Source organism: Hyaena hyaena, unplaced genomic scaffold (assembly GCF_003009895.1).
Source record: "Hyaena hyaena isolate Hyena2069 unplaced genomic scaffold, ASM300989v1 scaffold_18, whole genome shotgun sequence".
Classification (NCBI taxonomy): domain Eukaryota; kingdom Metazoa; phylum Chordata; class Mammalia; order Carnivora; family Hyaenidae; genus Hyaena; species Hyaena hyaena.
In genome coordinates, this window is record NW_024080649.1 from 1,236,754 (window position 1) to 1,263,340 (window position 26,587).

The 26,587-nt window shown below is 43.1% G+C and overlaps 1 protein-coding gene across 4 annotated transcripts in view; it reads right to left on the bottom strand.

Annotated features, from left to right (window-relative positions):
- KCTD19 (potassium channel tetramerization domain containing 19) overlaps positions 1–26,587 on the bottom strand; it is a 31,203-nt gene that overhangs the window by 2,729 nt on the left and 1,887 nt on the right. For 2 of the 4 annotated variants that reach the window (XM_039222770.1, XM_039222787.1), the window contains exons 2-12: positions 23,577–23,873; positions 10,371–10,521; positions 9,364–9,555; positions 8,002–8,133; positions 5,973–6,183; positions 4,640–4,800; positions 3,294–3,397; positions 2,678–2,820; positions 2,393–2,476; positions 2,042–2,156; positions 1,017–1,644 (exon numbers count right to left, since the gene is read on the bottom strand). In XM_039222770.1, the coding sequence (XP_039078701.1) occupies positions 1,017–1,644; positions 2,042–2,156; positions 2,393–2,476; positions 2,678–2,820; positions 3,294–3,397; positions 4,640–4,800; positions 5,973–6,183; positions 8,002–8,133; positions 9,364–9,555; positions 10,371–10,521; positions 23,577–23,873 (2,218 nt within the window). The remainder of the gene's footprint in view (positions 1–1,016; positions 1,645–2,041; positions 2,157–2,392; positions 2,477–2,677; positions 2,821–3,293; positions 3,398–4,639; positions 4,801–5,972; positions 6,184–8,001; positions 8,134–9,363; positions 9,556–10,370; positions 10,522–23,576; positions 23,874–26,587) is intronic. The other 2 variants (XM_039222780.1, XM_039222796.1) reach the window with 2 other exon arrangements.

Genomic DNA, 26,587 nt, shown 5'->3' on the forward strand with positions numbered 1-26,587 from the left:
GCCAGAAACCTGGCCCCTCTTTGGCCAGATCCTTCCCCACTTCCTCCCCCAATTGCCTAGCCTGTTTGACTTAGAATGGCCTTATTCTTCTAATATTTCTGCTTCTGCTGCTGTATTTCCTCTATTCCTGGAGCAACCTTCTGAATGCACACCTGACTTCTTGCTGTTGTTTAAAATGATTCAGTGGCTGCCTACACCCCTTAGGATCAGAACAATGTACCAGGTCCTGAACTTGGCTCACAAGACCTGTCCTGATGAATTATGTGTTCAGCTCTATTTCTCATCACTTTCACACATGAAGCCTGGCCTCCGACTAGACCAAGGACCTGTTTTCCCCAAGCACCTGAGACTTCTTCCTTCCCCTGCTCACTTCTCAGCCCATAGCCTCCTTTGTGCTCCTATTATTTCATAGATACCCTCTTCCTATGTGCTTCATGCAGACTCTTAGCTCACAAGCCATGCCAGTGTGCTGGTCATCTCTATACTGCTTAGCAGAGCTGTGAACAGAGGGTTCCAGCCCCACTTCGTCACTAATTCATTCTGTGGCCTTGACCAAGTTTTGCCCTCTTTTTTTTAAAAAATTTTTTTAAAACATTTTAATTTTTGAGAGAAAGAGACAGAGCATGAGCAGGGAAGGGGCAGAGAGAGAGAGGGAGACACAGAATCTGAAGGAGGCCCCAGGCTCTGAGCTGTCAGAACAGAGCCCAACACGGGGCTCAAACCCACAACAGTGAAATCGTGACCTGAGCTGAAGTCAGAGGCTCAACCGGCTGAGCCACCCAGGCGCCCCTCTCTGTTTTTTTTTTTTTTTTTTAATGTTTATTTCTGAGAGAGAGAGCATTTGCACATAGGCAGGGGAGGGGCAGAGAGAAGGGGACAGAGGATCTGAAGCAGGCTCTCTGTTCATACTCATGAACCATGAGATCATGACCTAAGTCGAAGTTGGATGCTTAACTGATGGAGCCACCTAGGTGTCCCTGCCCTCTCAGTTTTATCAAGGATAGGAGAGGACTCACCTTTCTCCCTTGGCTTCTGCTTGCCCCAGTCCTTCAGGGTGACGGCTTTTTTCACAGGGAAATATGGCTTAAAGGTTGGCTCTGGCCCCTTGTCTTTGGCTCCAGCTCCAGCCCCTGCCTGCAGATCCAGGTGCTTCTCGGAGCCTGTGGAATGGCTTTTCCAGGAAGCTGAGGTGCTGGGCTGGGAAGCAGCCTCACTTCCCGAAGGGAGCTGCAGAGTAGCTTCTTCCATGAAGCTGCTCCGGGGAACTGGCACTGGCTGGAATTCCCACTGTTTGCTATTGGCCATGTCCCATTCCCTCACCAGGGAGATGAGTTTCTGCATGGGAGTGACAGGAGGGTCTTTGGTTTCAGGTTTTTGTGTGAGGCTGACTGTACTGCATTTCTTCTTGGGAGGACTCTCAGGGTGGGCCCCCCAGTATTTGGGGTTGGCACATAGGCCAGGACAGTGGGAGTATGTGCTGGGATTGCCCGCCCTCTTGGCACCTCGGCAAAGGGACACCTGGATGGTTTGGGAGTACTGCTCAGCCTCCTCTGTTTGGCTGGATCTGGTCAAGGTCCCCTTGGCCTTATTCCATGAAGTCCTGTCACTGCAGTCTTGGAAGTCCATGGGCATGCAGGCTGTGGTCTGAACAGGGAGGACACAGCAGCTCTGAGAATGTTGTGCTTCCACATTGAAGCCTCACCCAAGACCTAATAATGTGGGCTTCTAAGACTTCATTTGCTCATCAAAATCAATCCTGTCCTCCACACAGATCTGCTGTTTGCTTTGCTCAGCCTGAGTAGGGGTAGTGCCAGCCCAGGGGCCTCTTATACTCCATAGGAGCATATTATCAGCATCCTAGACCATGAGTGGCATATACTTCCCTGTGCCTCTTTCAGAGTTCAGACACCAATTACCAAGCTAGGAATCCATGTAGGCCTTGGTCTTTAATTTTGCCATGCCCCTCAATAGTAGAGCCTCCCCCTCAAGCCTGTGGTGATTCTCTGAGGACAACACCAAACCAAAGAAGGTTGGGACTTACTTCTTTGGCATCCCTACTGAACTCTACCAGTGACCCTGGCCCTTCTGTCATCACACGCAGCCTCCTGATGGGAAAAGCTTCTTCATTTTCAGATTCTTTTTCCTGCGTCCATGACCTGCAGGCTCCAAGAGGGAGTCAGTGACCAGTCGGTCAGGTCTGCCGTTAAGCAAATTAGCTCTAGACAGCGACAGTGAAGGGCTCTTAAAGGCTTTCATTTAGGTCACTGGCCATTCCTGGGCCTGCTCCACCCACTCTGCCCAAAGGAGAACAGGGAGATGGGACTTAGGATTCTCAAGAATACTATAAAGGTCCAAACTCCAGAACATGTTGTCCAGAGCAAAGTTTCCTTACTTGTATGCCTCACATTGGGCAAGGGCTTCTGAGAGGGATGGGATGTGGTATTCCTCAACCTCCTGGCAGAAGAGGGGCCATTCCCTGCAAATGACAAGATCTCATCAGGCTGGGCAGCTGGGATAAGAGTGTGCATAGAGGCACAGCCTTCAGAACTGCTGCCTTGAACAGCAATTTACATATTGGAAATAAAATAACCTTCTCCCTGAAGGCTGCAAACTCAAGATTTTTCTATTGTAGAAGGAAGGAGTTTCATCACGTGATTTCCTTTCATTTATCACTTACTTAAATTCAGATGGCAAAAACAGTTTTCCAAGTCTCAGGAAGTTGAGAATGTGTCGGAACATTTGGCCATCCCCATGGATCAGTAGAGTCTGTCCGTATGTGATCCAGTATACTCTCTGAGGGTTGGACAGAAGTTCTGGATACTGCAAGGGGTTGTACACCAGACCTTGTTAGTCTGTTAGTTAAAGGGCTTGGTCTTTAGTAAGGGGCAGGTCAGTCTTCTTTTACTTCATTCTCTTGACCTTCCTAGGCTTTGGGATTTCCAGCTCCCTGTCTTATTATATAAGGAGCAGTTGTGGGGAGAAGAGCATCCAGGGACAAGAACAACCCTGTTTCAAGTTTCTCTGGCCCCTAAACCACCCTCTTAAGTCATTTGTAGCCCTACCGTGTCTTGCTCAGTCTAGCTAGGCCCCTCAGACTGGTCTCTTCCCTACCCAAACTCCTGAGGGCCTTTGTAGCATCCTGCTCATAAAGTAAGTGCACTTTGGGCCATTGGCAGGGGAAGTTCTTATTCTAAGCAGGTGCTAAAGGCTGTGTGAGGGTCAGGTGACAGATTCTAAAGCAGCTCAGCCACAGAAGCCAAAAGGAAAGGATGATAGCTCTGGGGCCAGCATACCTTCAGCAAGGTCTGCAGGGTGGTTGCATACCAATGGCTTCCAACATAAACTTTGATGATCTGTTGGGGGGAATACACAGTGATTTCTGCCATCCACTCCTCATCTAAGGAAACCAATAAGAAGGAATGTTATCACATGGCCAGAAGGGAAATTAGGGCATTTTATTTAATAATGCATGTTAAGACTCAATATCTTCAGTCATGTTGTGTTGCCTCCTCTGAGAAGCAGCAGAAATAGAAATCCCTGACACCAACCTTCTCTCAGGCCTTCCCTGCAGCTCACCTTACAGTTTCCTGGGTGGTGAAGTGGGTTTGGAATGGCAGCTTGGAGGGTCAGCTGACTCTGGGGATGGGACGGTAAATCCTCTAAAATCCCAATCCCAAGGGCATTGGTGCTCTTCCCCCGACCCACCTCTCTCAAGAAAGCTGGACTGATGTTCCTGTCTACCTACATTGCCAACTGTCTCTGGTTTCTGGCTGGGTGTGTCCTTGGTGTATAACTCTTCATGTGGAGGGAAGTCCCCCTGATTCTCTGTGCTTATGGTTTGGCTAATGTCACACTGCCAGCACTAATCAAATCACTGTCAGTGTATAGAGACCAAGCTTCTAGGCATGTCTGGAGAATGGGGCTTTATTTTGGGAAGATGAATCCATGACCCTTTTCCTGGGAGAGACTAGACTTAGGCTTTGTTCCGATGTGTGGGAACTAGTTTCTAGTGAGCTTTGTAATGAGTAAAGGGTATAGGTTATACAACCAAGAAGAGGTGTATCAGTAGATTGTGAGCTCCATGAAGATAAGGACTGGGTCTGTTTTGCTTGCTTCTGTACTCCTAATGTCTCCTTCTTTCCTGGTATATGGTAGGTGCTCAGTAAATGTTGAGTGTTGCTGAATTATAGAATACAGTGGAAACTTGACTTAAAAACTTTTTGTTAATAGTTATAGGCAGCTGGTGAAAACAACATTGGATCCAGATTCAAATTCCAGCTTGATCACTAGCTCACTGAATAATTTGAAGCTCCCTGAGCCTCTGCTTCCATTCTGTTAAATGGACCCAGGAACTGTTCCTCCTTAGATGGCTGTGAGGATCAAATGAGCATAACGTGTCAGCTCTCAAAGACCCATGTGGCCCCCTAATGAGGTCAGTCTGTACTACTTGAGGTTACTCATGGGCTTGAGGTGAGGAAGAGTAACTTAACATGAATTTTCCCTCTAGGAAACCTACAAATTTTGGATTTCCTCTCCTCTTCTATCTACAATTCCTCACTGTGGCCAGCCTCAACTTTCATTTTTGATACCCAAGCCCTCTTCTAATGCTAAATTCAAAAAAAGAAGCTTCCTCATTTACTGAGCACATCCACGGGTGCCACACTCTTCGGCTCCAGATGAGTCTTCAGGGCTACTTTCATTGGCTCATAGGTGATATCCCTTTTGTCCAGGAAGGCACAGAGCTCATACACCTCGGATATAGTCTCAGTCAGGGGCAGCCGACAAGTCCCTAGCCAGTTCCTGCCCAGAGGAAAGGCCTGTTAGAAAGAGTTTCAGCACTGCACCCCAAGAGAGTCCAGCTTGCCAACTTTTCATGCCTAGAATATCTTGTCCCTAACACTGGCTCAAACCCGTGGCTACTAACCTCATTTCCTTGATTTAACCAGAAATCTGGTGATGTAGGAGAATGAGCTTGGATGCACAGACTCACCATTTGGAGCTGAGCTTGACCTACTTCAGCAAAGCCCTCTAAATCAACTAACTCTAAGCTTCTAGGCTCTGCCTGAAGTTCCAGAAGCCAGGCCAGGGACCACCCACTCCCATTCTGCCCCCTTAAGTATCTTTCCATGACATCTCAGTGACTGTGGCAGCCTGACATAGTCTGGGAAGATTATTAATACCCTGTGTGCCCAGGAAAGAGGCTGGGGGTCTGAACATCAACTCCTGCCTCCAAAGGCACTTGTCTTTTCCCTCTGTGACATCAGGGATGGGACATCTCTGGGAGAGATGGATGGTTAGGGCCACAAAGGCCCAAATGGCCCAGAGTTGGCTAACCTCCTCAGGGGCTCAGGAAAACTCACTTCTACATTTAGTTTTGGTACCAGTATATTTTGTGATCCTAAGAAAGTTAATTGCTCCACTCTAAACATCAGTTTACTTTTCTATAAAACAGGATTAGAATCCATTCTTCTGCACTAATGGGGACATTATAACCTTCTCCCCTGAGGCACAGGCCAGGTATCACCTCTTTTGGGAAGCCTGCCTTGCTTTTCTTCTGGAGCTCACCCCCAGCTCTGGCATTTCTGTGTGTCTAGCAAGCCTCCCAAGATTTGCAGAGAGGACCTGTGTAGGAAGGTTTGCATGGCAGGGGAAATATCTAGCAACCTAAGGGGTGTGACTGTGACCTGGTCATCTCAGCCCTAGCACAGGGCTGAGAATAGCAGTGGATCGCAGAAAACAGAAATATGAAACAGTCTGAAGCCTTTGAACCTTGGGAACCCTTATGCCTTTGGAACCAGTCCTCTCCTGTAAGGCCTGAGTTTAGTGGTGGTAGTGAGAGTAGCTAAAATGATGGGTTTGCCCCCAAGGACATTACTTTCCTCTGAGTCATAGGCAGGGCCCCAGGTTGTTTCCTGGAGAAAGGCAAAGACCAGCCTGAGTGGAACTGGGCTATTCACTGAGGAGGGCCTTACTTGACATGCTGAAAGAGAACCCCATTCCCTGTGATGTACAGTCTACTTCCATCCAGCGTGCTTTCGATGCGGAGCTGTCCCAGTGCAGAGTCTGGGTACTTGACAAGCAGACCCAGGGCCATCATGTACAACGGCTTCACAGACTCCAGGCCTGCTGCACGGCCTCCCTTCCCAGGGCTTGGAGGAGGACAGGAGGTCCGGGAACAGCCACCTGTGCCGGCGAGAATGGGGTGACTCCTAGACCCCTCACAGTAATGACTCTATTGGAAGCTTTGGGTCTTGCTTCCTACTGCTGCCTTGAATTAGTACTAAAGAAGCTGAGAGAAAGCTTATTTGCTTGCATAGCCAAATCTGGATCCCCTCAAAATCTGTATAATTTTAGGATCCTCAGGTTTAGAGGCCAAAGCTATTTGTTGGGAGGTAGGGTTGGGCAGGGGATTAATTTGCTGAATCATTAACATTTGAATTTCAGAAACTTCAGTACAGCAACCATTTGGCCCCATCCTCAGCAGGAATCTTCCTTAGTTCCAAGCTCTGCTTTAATTATCATCCATGGGGGAAGGCAACCCCATAGCACAGACCCTGATGTGCATTACAGGCTTCTCAGATTCACAGCTCCTACGCTCCTGGGCAGAATTGTCCCCAGAGACATGTGTGTGTTACTTTCAGATTGGGTATTTGGGTCACTGGTTCATGGGCAGGACCTTGTTCTCCTGAAGTAAGCACAATACACAGTCTATAAAATCCTGTCCCGGGGCAACAATGGGTCAGCAGGCAAGGTGCTCGGTGATTTTCCTGGATCATACAAGAGGGGTCATGCCATCCTTATCACAGATGAAGAAACTATCCTGAGAGGCTAATTCAGTACCTTTCCCCAAACTATAAAGCTAGGTGGGGCAGAGCTGGGACTTGAGGGCAGCTTTGTCCATCTCCAAGGCTACTGGAGCCATTTCCCTTAGTTATGGTTCTTTTCAAAAGACAAAAACCACACTTTGTATTTGGGGGCTGCTGCATGACAAACATGCTTTCCCTCCATCTTCACATAGCTCTTGTGGAACAGATACCGCTACTCATCTCTCAATGACCCATGTTCTCTGAGAAATAGAAGTCCTTGAAGGAGGGATTTGCACTCACCCCATCTTAAGTAGATTGTAGACCCTGGAACAGGCTCCTGAGACCTGCTTCAGGATGCCACTCGTCCCATTTTGCCTGGGAAGGAGGCTGGGAGAACTTTGAGTACGTATTGAGCATATTAAGCACTCAAAGAGATAGCTTTCGAGATAGCTTCCTGAAGCATGTGAAGGAAAATGATCAGAAAAAAGAAGCCAAGGAGAAAGGTACTTGGGTTCAACTGAAGCACCAGCCTGCCCCACCCAGAGAAGCACACTTTGTGAGAACCAATGGAAAGGAGCCTGAGCTGCTGCAACCCATTCCCTATGAATTCGTGGCATGATAAATGTAAAATAATAATAATAATAATAATAAAAGATCTCAAGACTGTTAAAAGGAAAAAAAAAAAAAAAAAAAGAAGTGTCAGGAGCAGGCAGCGACAGGCACAACAGCCAGAGGTTTGAAGTAGGGAAACAAGGGAATTTGGGGATGGGTAAGATAACTGAAGCACTAATAGAAAATTTGCCTGAGTTTCCCATGCCTTCCAGCAATGCCTGGAAGAGGAAGGATGGCAGAGGCAGTCAGGTGCTGCAAGTTCCCAGTTCCCCACCACTTCCACAAGCAGGGCAGACCTCTCCTACCCCTGGGAAGCTTGCCCTTGGGCCCAACCTCCCTCCCTAGGACATTCAGGTCTGGTTTCCCCACCCAGGCTGAGCTGAATGACCTACAGCTCAGTGGGAAGGCTGAGTAGACAGAGGACATACAAGGTTTCAGGCTGAAATTGTTCTCAGATTCTAAGTCAACCAAAACACCCGCTTCTCCCACCACCTCCCAAAGCCCAAAGTGGTTGGCTTTAACAGTTCAAGCCTCGACTGCCCTAGAATGTCGGGCAAGGGGCAAGATTCCCCTGGTGACATACCCATGTTCATCCGGTATAACCTTACAGCTTCAGTGAGCTCAGGGATTTCCAGAATTTCTACTTCTGCTTCTAACACATCTATGTTGGAGAAATTATCTGGTAGTAAAATCTTCTGTGAGCGTAGAAAATTCACTTGAAAAGCAAAGGGAAACAACATGAGATAAGGAGGTTATTTCTGATTTAACTGTAGCTCTAGGTTTTGGCAGGTTTGTGGTACTGCAACATATCCTAGGCTCTCCTTGTTCTGAAATAACTTCTAAACATACCTGGTTAGATTAGCTTTGAGTCTGTGGTTTCAAGGTGAAAGACTCCAAATTACTTTGTTTTCCTGTGACTGAGTCCATGGGTGTAGCCTCCCTTGGCCTGGCCTGGAGCTCGCAGGTGAGCATATTGGCCTTGAGACTTACCCTGTGAGTCTTGACCCAAGAGCAGGTCATTCCAAAAGAGAGAGTTGACTTGCCGCTTACAGAGGAAGGGCCCAGCTGAGCCTGGGCTGGCAGGTGGCACTTGCAGTTTGTCCCTGCCTGGATTGCAGTGTGGGAGGCAGAGATGAAGCCAACACTAACGTCCTGTGTGAATCAACTTGAAGATTCAGAAGCACATCACAGACAACTTTCCAGGTGACTGTAAGTAGGAATAGCTAGGGTTCCAGGCATTTGGCCCCCACTACAACTTGGGTGTTTCCTGTCCTAGTCATCTAGGTGGCAGTAGTATCTTGGAATCAAAGAGCTCATTCAATTCACACCCTAACCAGAGCTTGTCCTAGGGTGGTGGGGAGAGGGAGGGTGGGGAGAGGCTCTTCTCTCTGTCCAGGGTTGAAGATCTCATCTCTCCTTAGGCCACTAGTTCAAGCAATTTTACAATGATTTGGCCATATTCCCTCCTTCCCTTTTATTCTGGGCTTAGTGGATATGAGAGCAGGTAGGGACCATTCTTTGAAACAAAGGAATAGGAACAGGAATAGGAAACCCTATTTTCTCATTTTATGGTGAGAGGAACTGAGGCAGGAGCTCAGGTAGATACATAAAGGCAAGCTAGAGAGTCGCTGACTTTGAAGCCCAGCTCAGAGCCTTGCCCTTAACACCAACTCCTGTGGCCTCTGATCACTGCAGGTACTTACCAGTGCCCCTTTACAGCCAGGCCTACCCCAATGAACAGGGAATAATATAGCCCTGAGGTTTGTGGGAGTCTAATGCTGAGAATCTGCTAGCCTTCCAGAAGGCTCTGTCCTGCCTCCACCATCTCAGCCCAGGGACGTTCCTGAGGCCTTCACTACAAAGCTGAGCCTCCATGGAGTGTGGAATAGGGAGTGGTGGATAGACCCTACCTATCAGCCCTCCACCCCCAGGACAAAGCATTCACCAATGAAGCGGAATTCACTGCACTCGCACTCGATTAGGGCCACAGTTTCAGCCAGCCACAGCAGATTGTCTTCAGTCACCAGGCTTGGATACTTGGCCACTAGGTCTAGGGGCAGAAAGCAGTAGTGCACTTCCTCTTCTGTGTCTAACAGTGGTGTGTCCATGAGCCCCAAAGGTGCCTTATCATGGAGGCCTGGAAGAGAATGTTCAGAGGGGGATCACCACCTCTCAGAGGCTAGGGCTCTCACTGATCCAAGGGTCCCAGAGGAAGATGGAGAGATCACCCCAGAGATAGACCCCACTAGGTGCCTATTTTCCCTTTCTCCCTTTCTCTCTCTCCCTCTCTCTCTCTCCCTGTGTCTCTCTCTCTGGATGTAACTCTAACGCCAAATGCAGGAGCATGGTGGGGAGCAGGACACAGAAATCTATTTTTTTATATAAGGAAGGGCAATAGGTATGTTGTAACATTTTGGTTTATGTACCCAAAGTCATTAAATTCATACTTGTTACCTGTCTGTTTCTTTCTTATTGATCAAACCAACTACTGTGACCCACAGCCAAAATAGATGCATTTGACTCTCTTGGAAGCTCAAAACCCATCAGCAGTCATGAATGGCTGTTCTCATGTCTCAGAGAGGCCAATCTATACTGCAAGGCATGCATCAGACAGTGATCATTTGGGGACATTCCTTGTGTGGTGGTTAGAGGTGACTTGAAAGGTTAGTGTTGTTCTCTATTAGGAGGGGGCAGAATGCAGCCCAGCCTTGCCCAAGTAAAACCACTATGGAGAGGAATGAATGTGGAAGAGGATGTTTAGTTCCAGTGGGTAAGCAGCCTTGAAAAAGGCATGTGCCAAGGTACGAGATCAAAGGAGATGATGGGGAGGTTAAGAAATCATCCAGAACTAGTTCAGAAATCAGAGTATTCTCTGTATGGAAGCTACTTCTGTTAGGGTGAAGAGAAGGAAAGCTGGTGTGGGCTATAGGAAGGATCAGCCTCTGGGTATACCTGTGAAGGCTGGGCTTTTTATAGGAAATTCTGAGGGTTTGCTGATACACTTCCATGTTCGCCAGTAGTTCAAAGATGCTCTCTCAGCAACAGGTATGTCTGCAGGCCGTACACGTAGGTGATGCTTCCCTTCCTTCAGATTATCTAGAGTCTGTTAGATACAGAAAATTACTACCTTGAAAATTCTAAGTCATATGACTACCAGTTCTAGGGCAAAGTACCAGAAAAAAATAGTATGTGAGTTACTTTGGTAAAGGGTTTTGAAATAAATTTAGTAAGTCACACATAAATATAAAGAGTTAGGTCTATAAGATGACATGCTGATATTCAAAATTTCAGTGACTATTTTATATTTTTATTTTTATTTATTTATTTATTTTTTGACTATTTTATATTTTTAAACAATCTTTTTGGGTTATAATTTTATGCTGATTGATAGAAATTTATCTTACACAAGCTAAAGAGTAATTTATATTTAATCATTAAAAGCTTGAGATTTTCTATCATTTCACCTCAACAGTTTAAAAACCCTTTGGAATTGTTATAATTGCTGTGCTCTGCTTATTGGCTGTGTTCATCCTAATCCTGGAACATGATCTAAGCAGGGAATTGGAGGTGGCACAGGGTACCGCATTTTTCAAAGCCCTGTCACATATATTTGCTCATTTTCCCTGACATAGCTCTGTGAGATAGATGCGGTAAATGTCTCCATTTCCACTTTGCTGATGAGAAGTTGAGATTAAAGGATTTGTGACTTGCTCAAGTAGTCTTTCACGTCCAGAGCTTCTGAACTTGAAGGAGCAGGTGACTAGGGGTGGGCTGAGGCTGACGTGGAGCACCCCAGATAGGGAGGGATAAAGCTCAGAGCAAAGAGGGGCTCGTGCTCGTGCCGCCCTTCACTCAAGGACCTATTTTCCCTCAAAAGTCCTGTACAGGGGGCAGATTATCATATCAAGCCCATTTTTCCTGTCCCTACTCTAGAAGAAAATAGTATTTTTCCATCAAATATTGGAGATAGCTCGAAGAGTAGTCTTTAAAAGGCACCACATGACAACTTTCTCTAAGAGCCTCGAAATCAACAGATCACCTTAGGTTCAGTATGAAACTAATAAAAGAACCTGCTTCTAATCTAAACTACACAGGTGAAACTTGTGAAGCTGGTCATAGGAATTCTGAGCTTTGAGAAGGCCCTCTAGTGGCCGTACCTATAAACTACACTGACATAACTAAACTCTGAAAGGAGGGGACTAGAAGTGGGGGAATTCTTCCTCACTTTGGGTGGCTGGTGGACTTGTGGAAGGGTTGGAAAATGTAGGGGTTGTGGGAAGTGCTTTCCTGGGAGCACTGAATAATGGGAGGGAAGAACAGTGCATGTGTGACACCAAAAGGGAGTCTGTCATTCATTCATTTGAGAAATGCTTGTGTATCACCAGAGCCACAGATAACTGTGCCTGGACTCAAGGAGCTCTCAGCTTGAGGGAAAGCTGAGAAAAGACAAGAAAATTAACAATTTCCATATACTGAAATAAGAGCCAACATTTTTTTTGAAGTTTCAGGAGCTCTAGGAACCTAGGATTTCTTTCCACAGCATTGCAAGAAAATCTAGGCTTTCTTATCCCTTTTTGGTCAGGATTGCACACAACTTTAGCTTCTATGTGGAGCTGTCAGCTATCTTAAGGAGGGAAACTGGTGAGAGATTGGTTTCTGTATGAGGGAGTAGTTGGCCTCAGGCAAAGAGAAATAAAGTTGAGGTTCTAGGAAGGTGACAGACTGGAACAGTTTCTGCATCAGTGAGTGAGCAGGATTGAGTTAAAATGAGATGATATTAATATTAATAATTATTATTATTAATATGATTATAATATATAATGTGGTAGTATTTGTACTAAGAAAAGGGACAAAGAAAATAGTGACTTCACAGGAGTGACAGGAAAGAGTGGGAAGATGGTAGGTAGAGATATATACTGAGCCACCTGCCTCTGTGCCTTGATTGTAGCTTTAAGGTATTTGGAGGTTGAGGGAGTGAGGAAGTTGAGTCTAGACCAGTAAACAAGAGCCAGAGAGTGAAGAGCTCTGTAAGTTGGGCTGAGGAGTTTGACATATCCCCTGGTTAAGTGAAGCCATTGAAGGATTTAAAGCAGGAACTGTGACTTGACTGATACTCACACTGTCTCCACTCAGTCAGCCAGCACGCCTTATGACTCCATCCCCTGCTTTCTGCTCCACCCTCTTCTCCTTTCCCTTTCCCCAGTCCTGGTCCAGTCACCCCTGGGCCCTTTCCATACCGTGATCTTTCAAACATGCAAATGAGTCCAAACTACTCTGCATCTTAAAAAACTTCAGTGCTCCCCACTACCTGTGGGGCATCCAAATTCTTCTTAGCATTGTATGTGAGGTCCTTCACAATCAATGGAGGCAGCAGGTTATACACAACAAGCATAGGGCCTTGAACTCAGACAGACTGGGGTCTGAATCTTGCTTGGTCACTTAAGAGCTGTAACTTAAGAGCAGGCACTTTTTTTTTTTAAGATTTTATCTTTTAAGTAATTTCTATATCCAGTGTGGGGTTTGAACTCATAATCCCAAGATCAAGAGTCTCACACTTTACTGAGCCAGCCAGGCACCCTGCCTAGGCATTTTAAAATTGAACCCTCCTAAAGCCCCCCTCACACACACTAAGTAGGTTTTACTATTATCAGTCCATTTTAGCAAATGGGAAACAAAGACTCAAGAAGAGAATGAGTACTTAGTTCTCCAAGTAAGAGGAGATGCTAGGAATGGAAGCCAGGATTCTAGAGTCTGTTCTCTTAACTATTGCTCTTGACCAGCTGCCTCCCATCTGACACTTAACCTCTAGAAGCCTCAGGCTCCTCACAGGCAAAGTCGAGATAGTAAAATCTGGAAGATGTTGTTGTAAGGATTAAAGGAAATAATATAATGTTAATTTCCTTTTTTAAAAGTTTATTTATTTTGAAGAGAGAGAGTGCAAGTAGGGGAGGGGGAGAGAGAGAATCCCAAGCAGGGTTTGTACTGTCAGCTCAAAGCTCGATGCAGGGCTCATACCCACAAACCACGAGATCGAGACCTGAGCCAAAGTCAGATGCTTAACTGACTGAGCCACCCAGGTGCCCCTAATTTCCTTCCTCTTAATAGTCAAGTCCTAAACTACCTTTCCAGCTTCATCTCCTACCATCCTTTCTGTCCACACTCCATCATCAGCAACACTAAACTCCACACAACTCCAAAGACACACTACATTCTATAATGACTCCTCAATTATATATACTCTCCAAACACTTATCTTCTCCCTTCTCTGCCTGAAAAGCCTGGAGTCTCCCCTAGCTAGAGGGGGTCATCCTCCTTTGTTCCCATAAACCCTTATAACTTTCTCTATCTGGGTCTCTGTGGCTTGGATTCAGGCCCATTCTTTCAGGCTTTGGGAGGAAGGACTGACTTGGAAGCATCCCCAGCTCCTAGTCTAGAACCTGATGTATAGTAAATGCTCAACTCCTGCATTAAATGAAAGAATTCACATAAATGGAGAGCTAGGAGGCTGAGTCCTCTGGAAAGAAGAGCAAAATGAGACGTGAGGGAGCCCAAAATGAGCTGGCAGAGAAGCAGACTACATTAACAAAAACTGAGTATCCAAAGATGCTGAGTATCCAAAACCATAGGAAAAGCCAACATAGGATTACACTGGGCAGTGCTCAGAGAGTTCAGAGGGCAGTGAAGACAGTGATTCCAAGTTGGGACCTAAAGTCCAGAGGGAAGATCTAAGGGGAAGAGGGACAAGGATGAAGGAGAAGGAGGAGACAGAATGACAGGAAGAAAAGTCTCAACTTGAGTCTGATTGGTGATGGATCAAAAGATGTTGGGTGAAGTAGCAAGAAAAGAGAGTAAAACTAGGGAGAGCCTGCAAGAGACAGGCAGACCATTCGAAACCCATGCTAAGCTGATAGCATCAGAAGAACCTGAACTTGCTGTTTATTTCACTTGCAGATTCAAATCCTGAAATTCTGTCCCAGTGGAGGAAACAACAGTGCCTTTGAACAACTCTATAATATTAGCCATTGTGGAAGGAATGTACTGGGGGAGGGAGATCCCTGTCTGGGAGAGCAACCTGTTGTTCTGGGCCTGGACACCCTTTTTGGAAGTGCTGTTTGGTACCCAGGTATACCCTGTGGGGTGGGTCAGTAATGACACTCCAACTAGCTTGAGAGATGTATTAGCTGAGGGGAGAATGATCTATTTTGTAGAAATGAAATCTCCATTTCTTGCTACTTCTGTAAATGTGAAGTGTGAGCTGTACCATTCTCTCCAAGAAAGGTATGTTTGAAAAACCTTAAGGAAAAACCATACAGGGGCGCCTGGGTGGGTTAGTTGGTTAAGCGTCCGACTTTTGCTTAGGTCATGATCTCGCGGTTCATGGGTTCGAGCCCCGCGTCGGGCTCTGTGCTGACTGCCAGCTCAGAGCCTGGAGTNGGCTCTGTGCTGACTGCCAGCTCAGAGCCTGGAGTCTGTTTCAGAGTCTGTGACTCCCTCTCTCTCTGACCCTCCCCTGCTCACGCTGTCTCTCTCTCTCTCCTAGAAATAAATAAAACATTAAAAAATTTTTTTAAAAAAGAAAAAAACGTACAAATAAATCCCAAAAGATCACAATTCTTGCCAGTCAAGTCATGCTGCATGCACTAGGCCCAGGAGCCTTAACCAGGTTATTCTAAATTCTCTCAACCAACCCTTGCTCTGGCTTCTAGAAACACAAGGCCTTCTACTCGTGTGAAGCCCTTTGGGTGCTCTAAGAACCCAAAGAACACAGTCCCTAACCCCCTCACTCTGCTTTATTGTTCTTAGTAACACTTTTTTATTTAACATCTGCTAGTCTTCCCTAGTAGATAAAACCTTCAATACCCTTATGATCTTGCCTGTTTTGTTCTCTGCTTTATTTGCAGCACCCACAACAGTGCCTGAGGAATCTCAATATATTATCATAGAATGAATGAAGTAAGGGATGAGTGAAGAGAATTTCAGAGAGCCTAGCTTCCAGCTGTTCTTTGGCTTTGTTGGCTGAAATTGTCACAGAGTATTTGGCAGGTCTTCTATGGACTTCAATTCCACTTCTGAATGGCCTGAATATTACTTCTATGACTTTTACTATTCACATGCTGTGACCTAGAAAGTTATTAGAGGGAGGATTTCTTTAGGGAAATATGGACCCAAATTCAGATGGCTAATTACTAGCACAAGGATAATTAATGTTACTTTTGGCCTAGATAGTAGTGAAAAAATATGTCAATCAGAAGCAATGCAAGATGAATGGCATGGGGGCGAGTGTGTATGTGTATAGGTATGGTTGCCAAAAGACGGCTGACGAATGCACTACTGGAAGCACTCTAGGACTTCATGGAGGTTTTCTAAAGGACAACCAGTGCTTAGAGATGCCTAATGTTCTGATGTGGGCTGTTGGAGGGAGCTTGGGGGAGCTTGCAACTGCCTTGTAAAAACAAGGAAGGCCAGCAATCAATCTGCAGCTCAAGGGAAGCAAGGTGAGTACAACAAAAGGATGTGGAGAATGGCTGCTATCAGCCAAAGAAATCAAATAAGACACAACTCTCAGCATCTCAAACCTGCCTCTCCACTGCCCTCACCCTGCAGAAGTAGACTCAGCCTTCATAGGCCATTCAGTGTTCTCTCAGTGGATGTTTATTTTTTTTTTTTTAAAGATTTCTTTTTTTTTTTTTTTTATTTATTTCTAGAGAGAGAGAGTGAGCAGGGGAGGGTCAGAGAGAGAGGGAGTCACAGACTGAAACAGGCTCCAGGCTCTGAGCTGGCAGTCAGCACAGAGCCCGACGCGGGGCTCGAACCCACGAACCATGAGATCATGACCTAAGCGAAAGTCAGACGCTTAACTGACTAAGCCACCCAGGCGCCCCTCAGTGGATGTTTATTAAACACCTGTTACAGGCTGGGCACTATGAGATACTAGAAATGCAAACATGAACAGAATACAGGCTAGTGAGGGAGAAAGACATATGAATACCTGATCCAAATAGAATCAGCATTGATAAGTGACAGGAATTAACTCTGAGAGCAGAGCAGAGAGACAAAAACTCTGCCTGCAAGTGTCAGGCTAGGCTTCCCTTGGACCATATTTAGGGTAAATCTTAAAGGGAAAGCATTCTAGGAAGAAGGAACAGCAAGTAAAAAGGTGTGGAGAGAAGGTGTTTGGGTGCTTAGGGACATGACTGGACTTCAAAGTGTTGTGTGTGAGTGCCCACACATGCATGTAGGTGTGGGTATGTGTTGAGCTATGAGCCAAGGCAAGCAGTTGCCAGGTCAAGGGTTGTCCATTTACCCATATCCACAGACAAGCTACACTGTTAGGATGAATATCTACTGTTTATGTAATCTTCCTTTCCAAGACCACACTGGTAATCTGTCTTAACATCGTGAGTAATAGGAGCTGTGAGACTGTCACTGGTCTGTTTTCCTAAAAGCATCATTTGTGTGATCAGCAAAAAAAAAAAACAAAAACCTTCCTGGCTCCCTTGAGCACAAGGAATGCAGGTGTATTCAGGTTGCTTGCTGATAGCAGAATGCTCACAGGGAGAATAATTTAAGCTTCCAAGGGTAGAAGTCCCCAGAGGGTGGTGGAAAAGGAAATACAAGCATATGCTGTTATACTAAGTCCTCAGTGGGCTTCAAGGGGGCAAGTAAAAGGGAACTGACAGTCTGCCAAAAACCTTGAACCCTTGTGAGTGACCCTGAAGAGAAATTTCACACTGTAGTAGCAGCTATGACTCTCAACCAGGCTGAAAGCTTGTGAGAGGCTTGAAGCAGTTTACATCTAGTCAAAGGGGACTTCTCAAATTACATAGAAAGTTCTAGGAAGTACTATAATGTTAATGTACAGACCTGGAATGACTACTCTGTGTTTCCCCTGTGAACATCCAAGCTAACGGATTTATATACCAGCTTTGATGACTCCCAGATTTATACCTCTAGATCAGACTGCTCCCATGAATTCCAAAACTTATACATTCAGCTGCCTTCTCACCATTGCCACTTGGATGTTTAATAAATACCCTTTTCTTGTCTCTTAAACTTAACACATTCAAATCCTAACTCCTGATTTCTCCCCCTAACCCTGCACATCCCTTGGAATCCACCATTCACCTTAATGCTCAGGATACAAAGGAATTATGTATTCTCTTTCACCCTACCAACAATTCATTAGCAAACTGTGTCAGTTTTATCAAGACACATCCAGAATTTGAACACTTCTTTTGCCACCTTAGGTCAAACTACCACTATCTTTTATCTGGGTGCTATAGGAACCTCCTAACTGGTCTTCCTGCTTCTTGCTGTGTCTCACTGGAGTATAGGCCAGGGGTTGGCAAATTTTTTTCTGTAAAAGGGAAGAGAGTAAATATTTTAGGCTTTGAGAATATGGTCCCTGTTGCAACTATTCAACTCTGTATTGTATGTAGCTCAAGAGCAGCTATAAATAATACATAAACAAATGAGCATGGCTGTGTTCCAATAAAACTTAATGGACACAGGGGTGCCTGGGTGGTTCTGTCAGTTGGGTGTCTGACTTCAGCTCAGGTCATGATTTCACTGCTCATGAGTTCGCGCCCCACATTGGGTTCTGTGCTGACAGCTCAGAGCCTGGAGCCTGCTCTGAGCAGAAGGTTCTGTGTCTCCTTCTCTCTTTGCCCCTTACCCACTCATGCTCTGTCTCTCTTTCCTTCAAAAATAAATAAATGGGTTTTTTTTTTTTTAACTTAATGGATACTGAAATTTGAATTTCATATCATTTTTATGTGCCACACAATATTTTTCTTTTGGTTTTTGTTTAACCATCTAAAAATGTAAAACTCATCTGTAGCTGACAGGATTGTATAAAAAGGTAGTGGACTAGATTTCATCCATGGGCTATAGTTTGATGACTCCTGGTCTAATATCAAGACAGAAGTCAATGATTTTTTAAATAGTTTTATTGAAATATATTTAATGTGAAATGTATTCACATTATATATAATATGAATGATAAAATCTCCAATTTAAATTGTACAGTTCAATGGTTTTTAGTGTGTTCACAGAATTGTGCAATCATCACTACACTCTATTTCAGCATTCTAAAAAGTAACTCTGCATGCATTAACAGTCATTGCTAATCCTGCCCACCCTATCCTTCCCACCCTCTACCTTAGTGCTTGGCAACAACTAATCTACTTTCTGTCTCTATAACTTTACCTATTATGCATATTTTACATAAATGGGATCATACATTTTTGCATCTGGCTTCTTTCCCTTAGCTTAATGTTTTGAAGTTCATGCTTGTTGTTACATGTATCCGTACTTCATTCCTTAAAAAGATTTTTTAAATTTATGTTTTAATTAATTTATTATTATTACTTATTTATTTATTTTTGAGAGAGCAAGAGAGAGACAGAGCGTGAGTGCGGGAGGGACAGAAAGAGAGGGAGACACAATCTGAAGAAGGCTCCAGGCTCTGAGCTGTCAGCACAGAGAGCAATGTGGGGCTCAAACTCTTGAACTGCAAGATCATGACCTGAGCTGAAGTCAGACACTCAACCAACTGAACCACCCAGGTGCCCACTTCATTCCTTTTTACTGACAAATAATATTCATTTGTATGGACGTATATATTTTATTTGCCTATTCATCAGCTGGTGAACATAAGGATTGTTTCTACTCTTTGGCTACTATGAGTAATGCTGCTATGAACATTTGTCTGCAAGTTTTTGTGTAGATGTTAGTTTTAATTTTTCTTGGGTATAAACCTAGAAGTGAAATTAACTTGGTCACATTGTAACTCTGTGTTTAACTTTTTGAGAAACTGCCAGACTGTTTTCCAAAGAAGCTGTACAAATTTATATTCTCATTAGCAGTGTTTGAGGGTTCCAATTTCTCCACATTCTTGCCAACACCTGTTATTGCCTCTCTCTCTCTCTCTCTCTCTTTCTTTTTAAATTTATTTACTTATCTTTTTGAGAGAGAGAGAGAGAGGGAGAAGGGCAGAGAGAGAGAGAAAGAAGGAGAGAGAGAGAATCCTAAGCAGGCTCCGTGTTGTCAGTGCAGAGCCCGATGCTGGGCTCCATCTCAGAACCTGTGAGATCATGACCTGAGCCAAGATCAAGAGTTGGAGGCTTAACCAACTGAGCCCCCTAGGGACCCCTAGTCTGTCTTTTTGATGATAGCCATCCTATGGGGTGTGAAGTGATATCTCATTGTGGTTTTCATTTGGATTTCTCTCATGGCTAATGATGTTAAACATCTTTTCATGTGCTTATTGCCCATCTGTATATATTGTTTGGAGAAATGTCTATTCAAATCCTTTGCACATTTTAAAATTGGATTGTCTTTCTGTTGTTTAGTTGTAAGAGTGCTTTATATATTCTGGATACAAGTCCCTTATCAGATATGTGATTTGCAAATATTTTGTTTCATTCTGTGGGGTGTCTTTTTCATTTTCTTGATGGTGTCCTGTGAAGCACAGAAGTTTTTAACTTTGATGAAGTCCAATTTATCTATTTTTTTTCTTTGGTTGCTTGTGCTTTTGGTGTTGTACCTGAGAATCCATTGCTTAACCCAAGGTCTAGTTATCTTTTTGAAACTTAAATTTGATCAGTTTACTTCTTTAAGTATCTCCCAAAGATACCTATAATATTTAGAAGAGATCTTATGTCTTTAATGTGGCCTATAAGACTCTGTAAGATCTGCCCACTGGCTTCCTCTGACCTCACCATCCACTTTTGATCTTCTACCTTTCATTGTACCAAACAGTGGCCTCTGAGATTGCCTCTTTCAAGTCACGCTAACCTCAGGGTGTTTTTATGTGCCTTTCCTTATGCCTGGAAGCTCTTTCCTCAGACGGCAGCATGACTTGTTTCTCCTGCAGGTTTCTGCTCAAATGTTGCCTTGTCAGTGAGGCCTGCCCTTACCACTCTTTTGAAAGGAGTAGCTTCCTTGGTCTCAGTCACTTGGTATCTCCTTTCCACATACTACACATTTGTACATTTAAAAACAAGCAGGTTAGATATAAATGTTTTATTCTTTCAACTAAGCTCCAGTACTACACGGGCAGTGACTGACAGAAAAACTACACACACAAAAAGAAAATCATATAAACACATTCTGAAGGCTCAGGAAGTCCTACAATACAGAAATGCCTCCTTCACTATTACACATGAAACACTGCTCTATTCTTCATAGAATTTACTGCTACCTGACATTGTATGGCTATATGGTTCATTCCTATATCTCCACTGCTTGGTTCTTGATTGGTTCTCAATACATAATAAATGCTATGCTTGGAATCAAGACAATAATAGATACTGAGTGTGCCAGTTGGAGGCCAAAGCTACAGGCTGAAAGGAGGTAGAGTGGGCAGGTGGAGGAAGGCTGGGAGAAAGAGTGGAAATGTGGGGGGTTAAGGAGGGGTGGGGAGTGTAGCAGCAGTGTGAGACCAGGTGTCTGTACTCCAGAAACTTCCCATCTCATTCTGATTGTTGGCTCTTCTACATGGCTTTCCAAAAAAGCCTACTGAGTAACATATTCTGAGTAGGATATGATCTGTTGAGTGCATAGTAACTTTAGTTACCAGGAAGCAAAGTCCCATTTTTATTACTAGGAGTTAAATCTGAGGGATGCTACAGTGAGAAGCACCAACACATAAGAACAGTTTAGATATGTGCTGTCTAATATGGTAGCCATTAGCCACATGTGACTACTGAGTACTTAAAATGCAATCATCTGATTCTGAGATGTATTATAAGTATAAAACACATATCAGATTTTGAAGATTTAGTACAAAAAAGTAAAATATATTAGTTTTAAAATACTTATTACATGTTGATAGTAGTTTAAATATATTTAGTTAAATATTAAAATTACTGTCACTTTGTAATTGTTTAAAACATGGCTACTAGAAAGTTTAAAATCACATGTGACATCATATTTTCATACCATGTTTTCCTTAAAACCCACAGGAATAATGTCTGGTACCCAAAATGTTTTCAGTAAATACTGCCCAAATGAATTAAATTGGGCTGCCTGAGGAAAATCTTTAGATTAATAACTGAAAAACTCCATTTTCTCCAAGCAAAGCATCTGTACATTTATGGAAGAACCTGAATATATGGACAGGCCTTAGCAATGGGGAAAGTGATGGAAATGTGTGAGGCTGTTGATTTGCTTGAGATGACCATTGATTCTCCAGCTGTATTTACACTCTTCTAAAGAATAAACATCATTTCAGTTCGGCCAGCCTAAATGTTTATTTCTTTGAAAATGCTATTTCCAAAACATAAGCACTTGTTTTATTATATCTTTTAGAGAGGCAGAGCCACATGATTCTTCAAATATTTCTACTGCTCACACAACTTGGAACTTGGGAACTGGACCAGCTCATTGGCCTCTAAGTTGCTCCGTCCCATTCTGAAGTTTCTTCCCAGATAGATTTTGTTTCCATTTGGGAAGTGAGGACAGGAAAGGAGTTAAAGGGCTTTCTAAACTGTTTGTATAATAGGCTTGTGTTCTTTAAAGTGGTTCAAAAAATTGCCCTGATCTCTTTGATTTTCTGCAATGAATAAGTGACTCCCTTTTTTTCTTCACAAAATGGTGCCTTGGCATCAGCAATCCTGACATGCCAGGCCATTTAGTACTTTTGAAGCCATTTGTAAGCAATTCTAGCTCTCCACTTCAGGGGTAGTTGAAAAAAAATGTATTTCAGGTGGGTAGCTTTAAACAAATAAAAAGAAGGGGAGCCTGGGTGGCTTAGTCAATTAAGTGTCCAATTCGGCTCAAGTCATGATCTCACCGTTTCATGGCATCGAGCCCCACATCAGTCTCTGTCCTGTCAGTGCACTCTCAGTGCAGAGCCTGCTTGAGATTCTCCCTCTTTCTTTGGCCCTCCCCTGCTGGCGCTCTCTCTCTCTCTCTCTCAAAATAAATAAACTTTAAAAAGTAAAAGAAAAAAGAAATGAAAAGAATACTATAATCAACTTGCACTGGAGTATTTCAAAATGCATGATTACTTAAGGAAAAAAAAACATTAAGTTACTTAATAAGGAATATGTTTAAAAACACACAGTATGAAATGTTCTTATTCCTATATGACCCAGACATGCACTATCTACTTCAGTTTTCTTCTAAGAGGTGTTGGGGAGGCACAGTTGGTAGTGCCCTAAGCTGAACTATGACTTGCTGGGTCAGTGCTTGTGGAGATGGAGTAAACAACACTTTGTCCAGACAGTGGAATTAATATGGAGCATGGCCAATGGCCCTTTTTAGTCATAATATTTAGCTTTTCTAGTTAAAAAAAAAAAATCATTGTCCTAAAACTAAGAATAAACTACTTAAGAGAAGCCACAGAAATGGTTTCTGTAGTTTCGAGGAAAATTAAGATTCAAGAAGAATCTTAAAATAGGATTTCCAAAAGTCAAGGGCACCCTCTCAGCAGATTGTTAAGTCCCATCCTGGGTCTGTGGTGGGTACTGGTATAAATAAGGCAGAGTCAGGATGAAACCCTTTATTCAGGACATGCATTTCCGGTATATTGTTTATTACTTTATTTATTTATTTATTTATTTATTTTTAATTTTTTTTTTTTTTTAATTTCTAGGAGAGAGAGAGAGACAGCGTGAGCAGGGGAGGGTCAGAGAGAGAGAGGGAGTCACAGACTCTGAAACAGGCTCCAGGCTCTGAGCTGGCAGTCAGCACAGAGCCCGACGTGGGGCTCGAACCCACAAACCGCGAGATCATGACCTAAGCGAAAGTCGGACGCTTAACCAACTAAGCCACCCAGGTGCCCCTATTACTTTTTTTAATGTTTACTTATTTTTCAGAGAAAGAGAGAGAGAGGAAACGAGCATGTGAGCAGGGGAGGGACAGAGAGAGAGGGAGTCACAGACTTTGAAACAGACTCCAGGCTCTGAGCTGTCAGCACAGAGCCTGATGCAGGGTTTGAACTCACGAACCTTGAGATCATGACCTGAGCTGAAGTTGGATGCTTAAAACCGACTGAGCCGCCCAGGCACCCCTATTATTTATTACTTTAACTCACTCATCACACTTTCCCATTAACTTATTCATCCCAGCAACCAGTATAGGAAAGGACACAACATTTAGTGCTATAAAGCCTATGTTACTGACTACTCCTGGAAGACAAGACTTTCTTACCTGCAGCAAAGGCATCAGCTGCAAACCCAGTGCTTGCTCATAGAGTAAGTTCAGTTCTGCACAACTGGAGAAGGAGAGTTTGGAGGTGTAGAGGTAATAATGCACGTGCCTAAATGTGGAACCATCTCTGTCAATGAATAGCCTCTGGCTTTCCAAAGAAGTCAAGGCTGAAGCCTCTTTCCACAGCAGGGAGTCTGGAAACTGAGCAAGTTTGCTTCTGGGAACTGAGAAATGCCAGCCCCCAACGTTGAAATGAAACAAATCCTCTGCTGATTCATGAGGCATGCCAGGCTCCTCCTATGGGGAGAATGAAAACAGAGCTATGCAAGAAAAAGAAATAAAAAGCAACCGTATTGAAATGGAAGAAATAAAACGATCTCTATTTGTAGATGATGTGATCTTGCATACAGATAATCCTAAGGAGTTCACTAGAAAATTATTATAAATGAACTCAACAAGAGTGAAGGGTATAGGTCAATATATATCAACTGTATTTTTATATACTAGCAATGAAGAATCCAAAAATGAGATTAAGAAAGCAATATATCAAAAAGAACAAGATATTTAAGAATAAATTTAACAAAACAAGTGTAATACTTGTATTCTGAAAAGATCAAAACACTATTGAAAGAAATTTTAAAAGACCTAAGTAAATTTTAAAAGACCTAAAGAAAATCTCATATTTATGAATCAAAAGACTTAATACTGCTAAGACTGCAATACTCTCCAAATTGATCTACAGATTGACCAGAATCCTTATGAAAATTCCATCTGCCTTTTCCCCCCCCAGAAATTGACAAGCTGATGTTAAAATTCATATGGAAATACAAGGGACCTAAAATAGTAAAAAAAAAAAAAAAAAAAAATCTTGGAACAGGAGAACAAAATTTTATGATTCACACTTCCCACTTTCAAAACTTACTAAAAACCTAAAGTAATCAAGATAGTGTGCTATTAGTATAAGGAAACATATGGTTAAGTGGAATAGCATTGAAAGTCTAGAAATACACCCTTAGATTTATGGTTTATTGAATTTGACAAGGCAATTCAATGGGTAAAGAATGCCTTTTTAAAAAAACGATGCTAGGATGACTGGACATTCACATGCAAAAAAAAAAAAAAAAAAAGAAAGAAAGAAAGAAAGAAAAGTAAAAGAAAAAGAACCCTACCTCACACAATACACAAAAATCAACACTAAGTGGACCAAATCTAAAGAATAGGAGCTAAAAATATAAAAGCTTTAGAAGAAAACAAAATCTTCATCATCTTGGATTAGGCAATGCCTTCTTAGATAAGATACAAAAAGCACAAGTGAAATAAACAAATAAAAGTCCATCAAAATTAAAAATTTTTGTGCTTCAAAGGACACCACAAAAGGGGCGCCTGGGTAGCTCAGTCAGTTAAGCGTCTGGCTTCAGCTCAGGTCATGATCTCATGGTTTGTGGGTTTGAGCCCCACGTCGGGCTCTGTGCTGACAGCTCACTCAGAGTCTGGAGCCTGCTTCAGATTCTGTATCTCCTCTCTCTCTGATCCTCCTCTGCTCGTGCTCTCTCTCTCTCTCTCTCTCAGAAATAAATAAAACATTTAAAAAATTATTTTAAAAAACCAAAGGACACCACAAAAAAGTAAAAAAACAACCCCACATGATTGATCAAAATATTGACAAATCACATATCTAATAAAGAACTTATATTTAGACTACACAAAGGACTCTTACAACTTGGGCTCCTGAGTGGCTCAGTCAGTTAAGCAGTTAAGCATTCAACTTTGTCAGGTCATGATCTCATGGTTTGTGAGTGCAAGGCCCGCACTGGGTTCTGTGCTGTCAGCTCAGAGCCTGGAGTTTGCTTCAGATTCTCTGTCTCTCTCCTTCCTCACCACATGCCCCGCTTGCGCACTCTCTGTCTCTCAAAAATAAATAAACATTAAAATAAAAAACTTACAACTCAATAATAAAAATAAAAATAATAAAAAGTTAAACAACCAAATTTAAAGGGAGGGGGGTAAAAAATCTAAAAAGACTTTTCTCCAAAGGAGATATGCAAATGCCAACAGAACATGAAAAGATACTTAACATCATTAGATATCAGGGAAATGCAAATCAAAACTTGCAATGAGATACCACTTCACACCCAGTAGGAGGACCTGAATCAAAGTGACAGATAACAACAAGTGTTGACAAGGATGGAACTCCTTTACACTGCTGGTAAGAGTGCAAAATGGTACAGCTGCTCTGGAAAACAGTTCGGTGGTTCCTCAAAATGTTAAATACATATTTACTATATGGCCCAGCAATTCCACTTCTAGGTATAAACTCAAGAGAAATGAAGACCTATGTCTACCCAAAAACTTACTGAGAAATGTTCATAGAAACATTATTCATAACAACCAAACAGTAGAAACAACCCAATGTCAATCAACTGGTGAATGAATTAATAAGTTGTAGGGTATCCATTCAATGGAATATTATTTGTCAATAAAAAGGAAGTACTGATACATGCTACAACTTGGATGAAACCTTGAAATGTTATGCTAAGTAAAAGAAGGCCAGAAACAAAAGACTACATATTACATGATCCCATCTATGTGTAATGTGCAGAATAGGCAAATTTGTAGAGAGTAGATTAGTGGTGGCTTAGGGCTGGAGAAGTTGTGGGGGGAAATGGGCAGTGACTAGTAACAGGTATGGAATTTCCTTCTCAGATATTGAAAATGTTGTGAAACTGATTGTGGTACTACTTGCACAACTCTGTAAATATACTAAAAACCACTGAATTGTAAACCTTAAAATGGTAAACTGTAGTATGGGAATTATATGTTAATAAAGCCGTTTAAAAATGAGAATTATGAGGAGGTGCTCCCCACCCCACTGAGCACATGCAGACCTCTCTTAGGGTCATAACCTGCAGAGACATTACATTATTGAGGCCATAGCAGGATAGCTGAATGCCATGGTTTTCTTTTAATATATACAAAAGCATCAATGATCATTAACCTTCCTCAGCTCATTG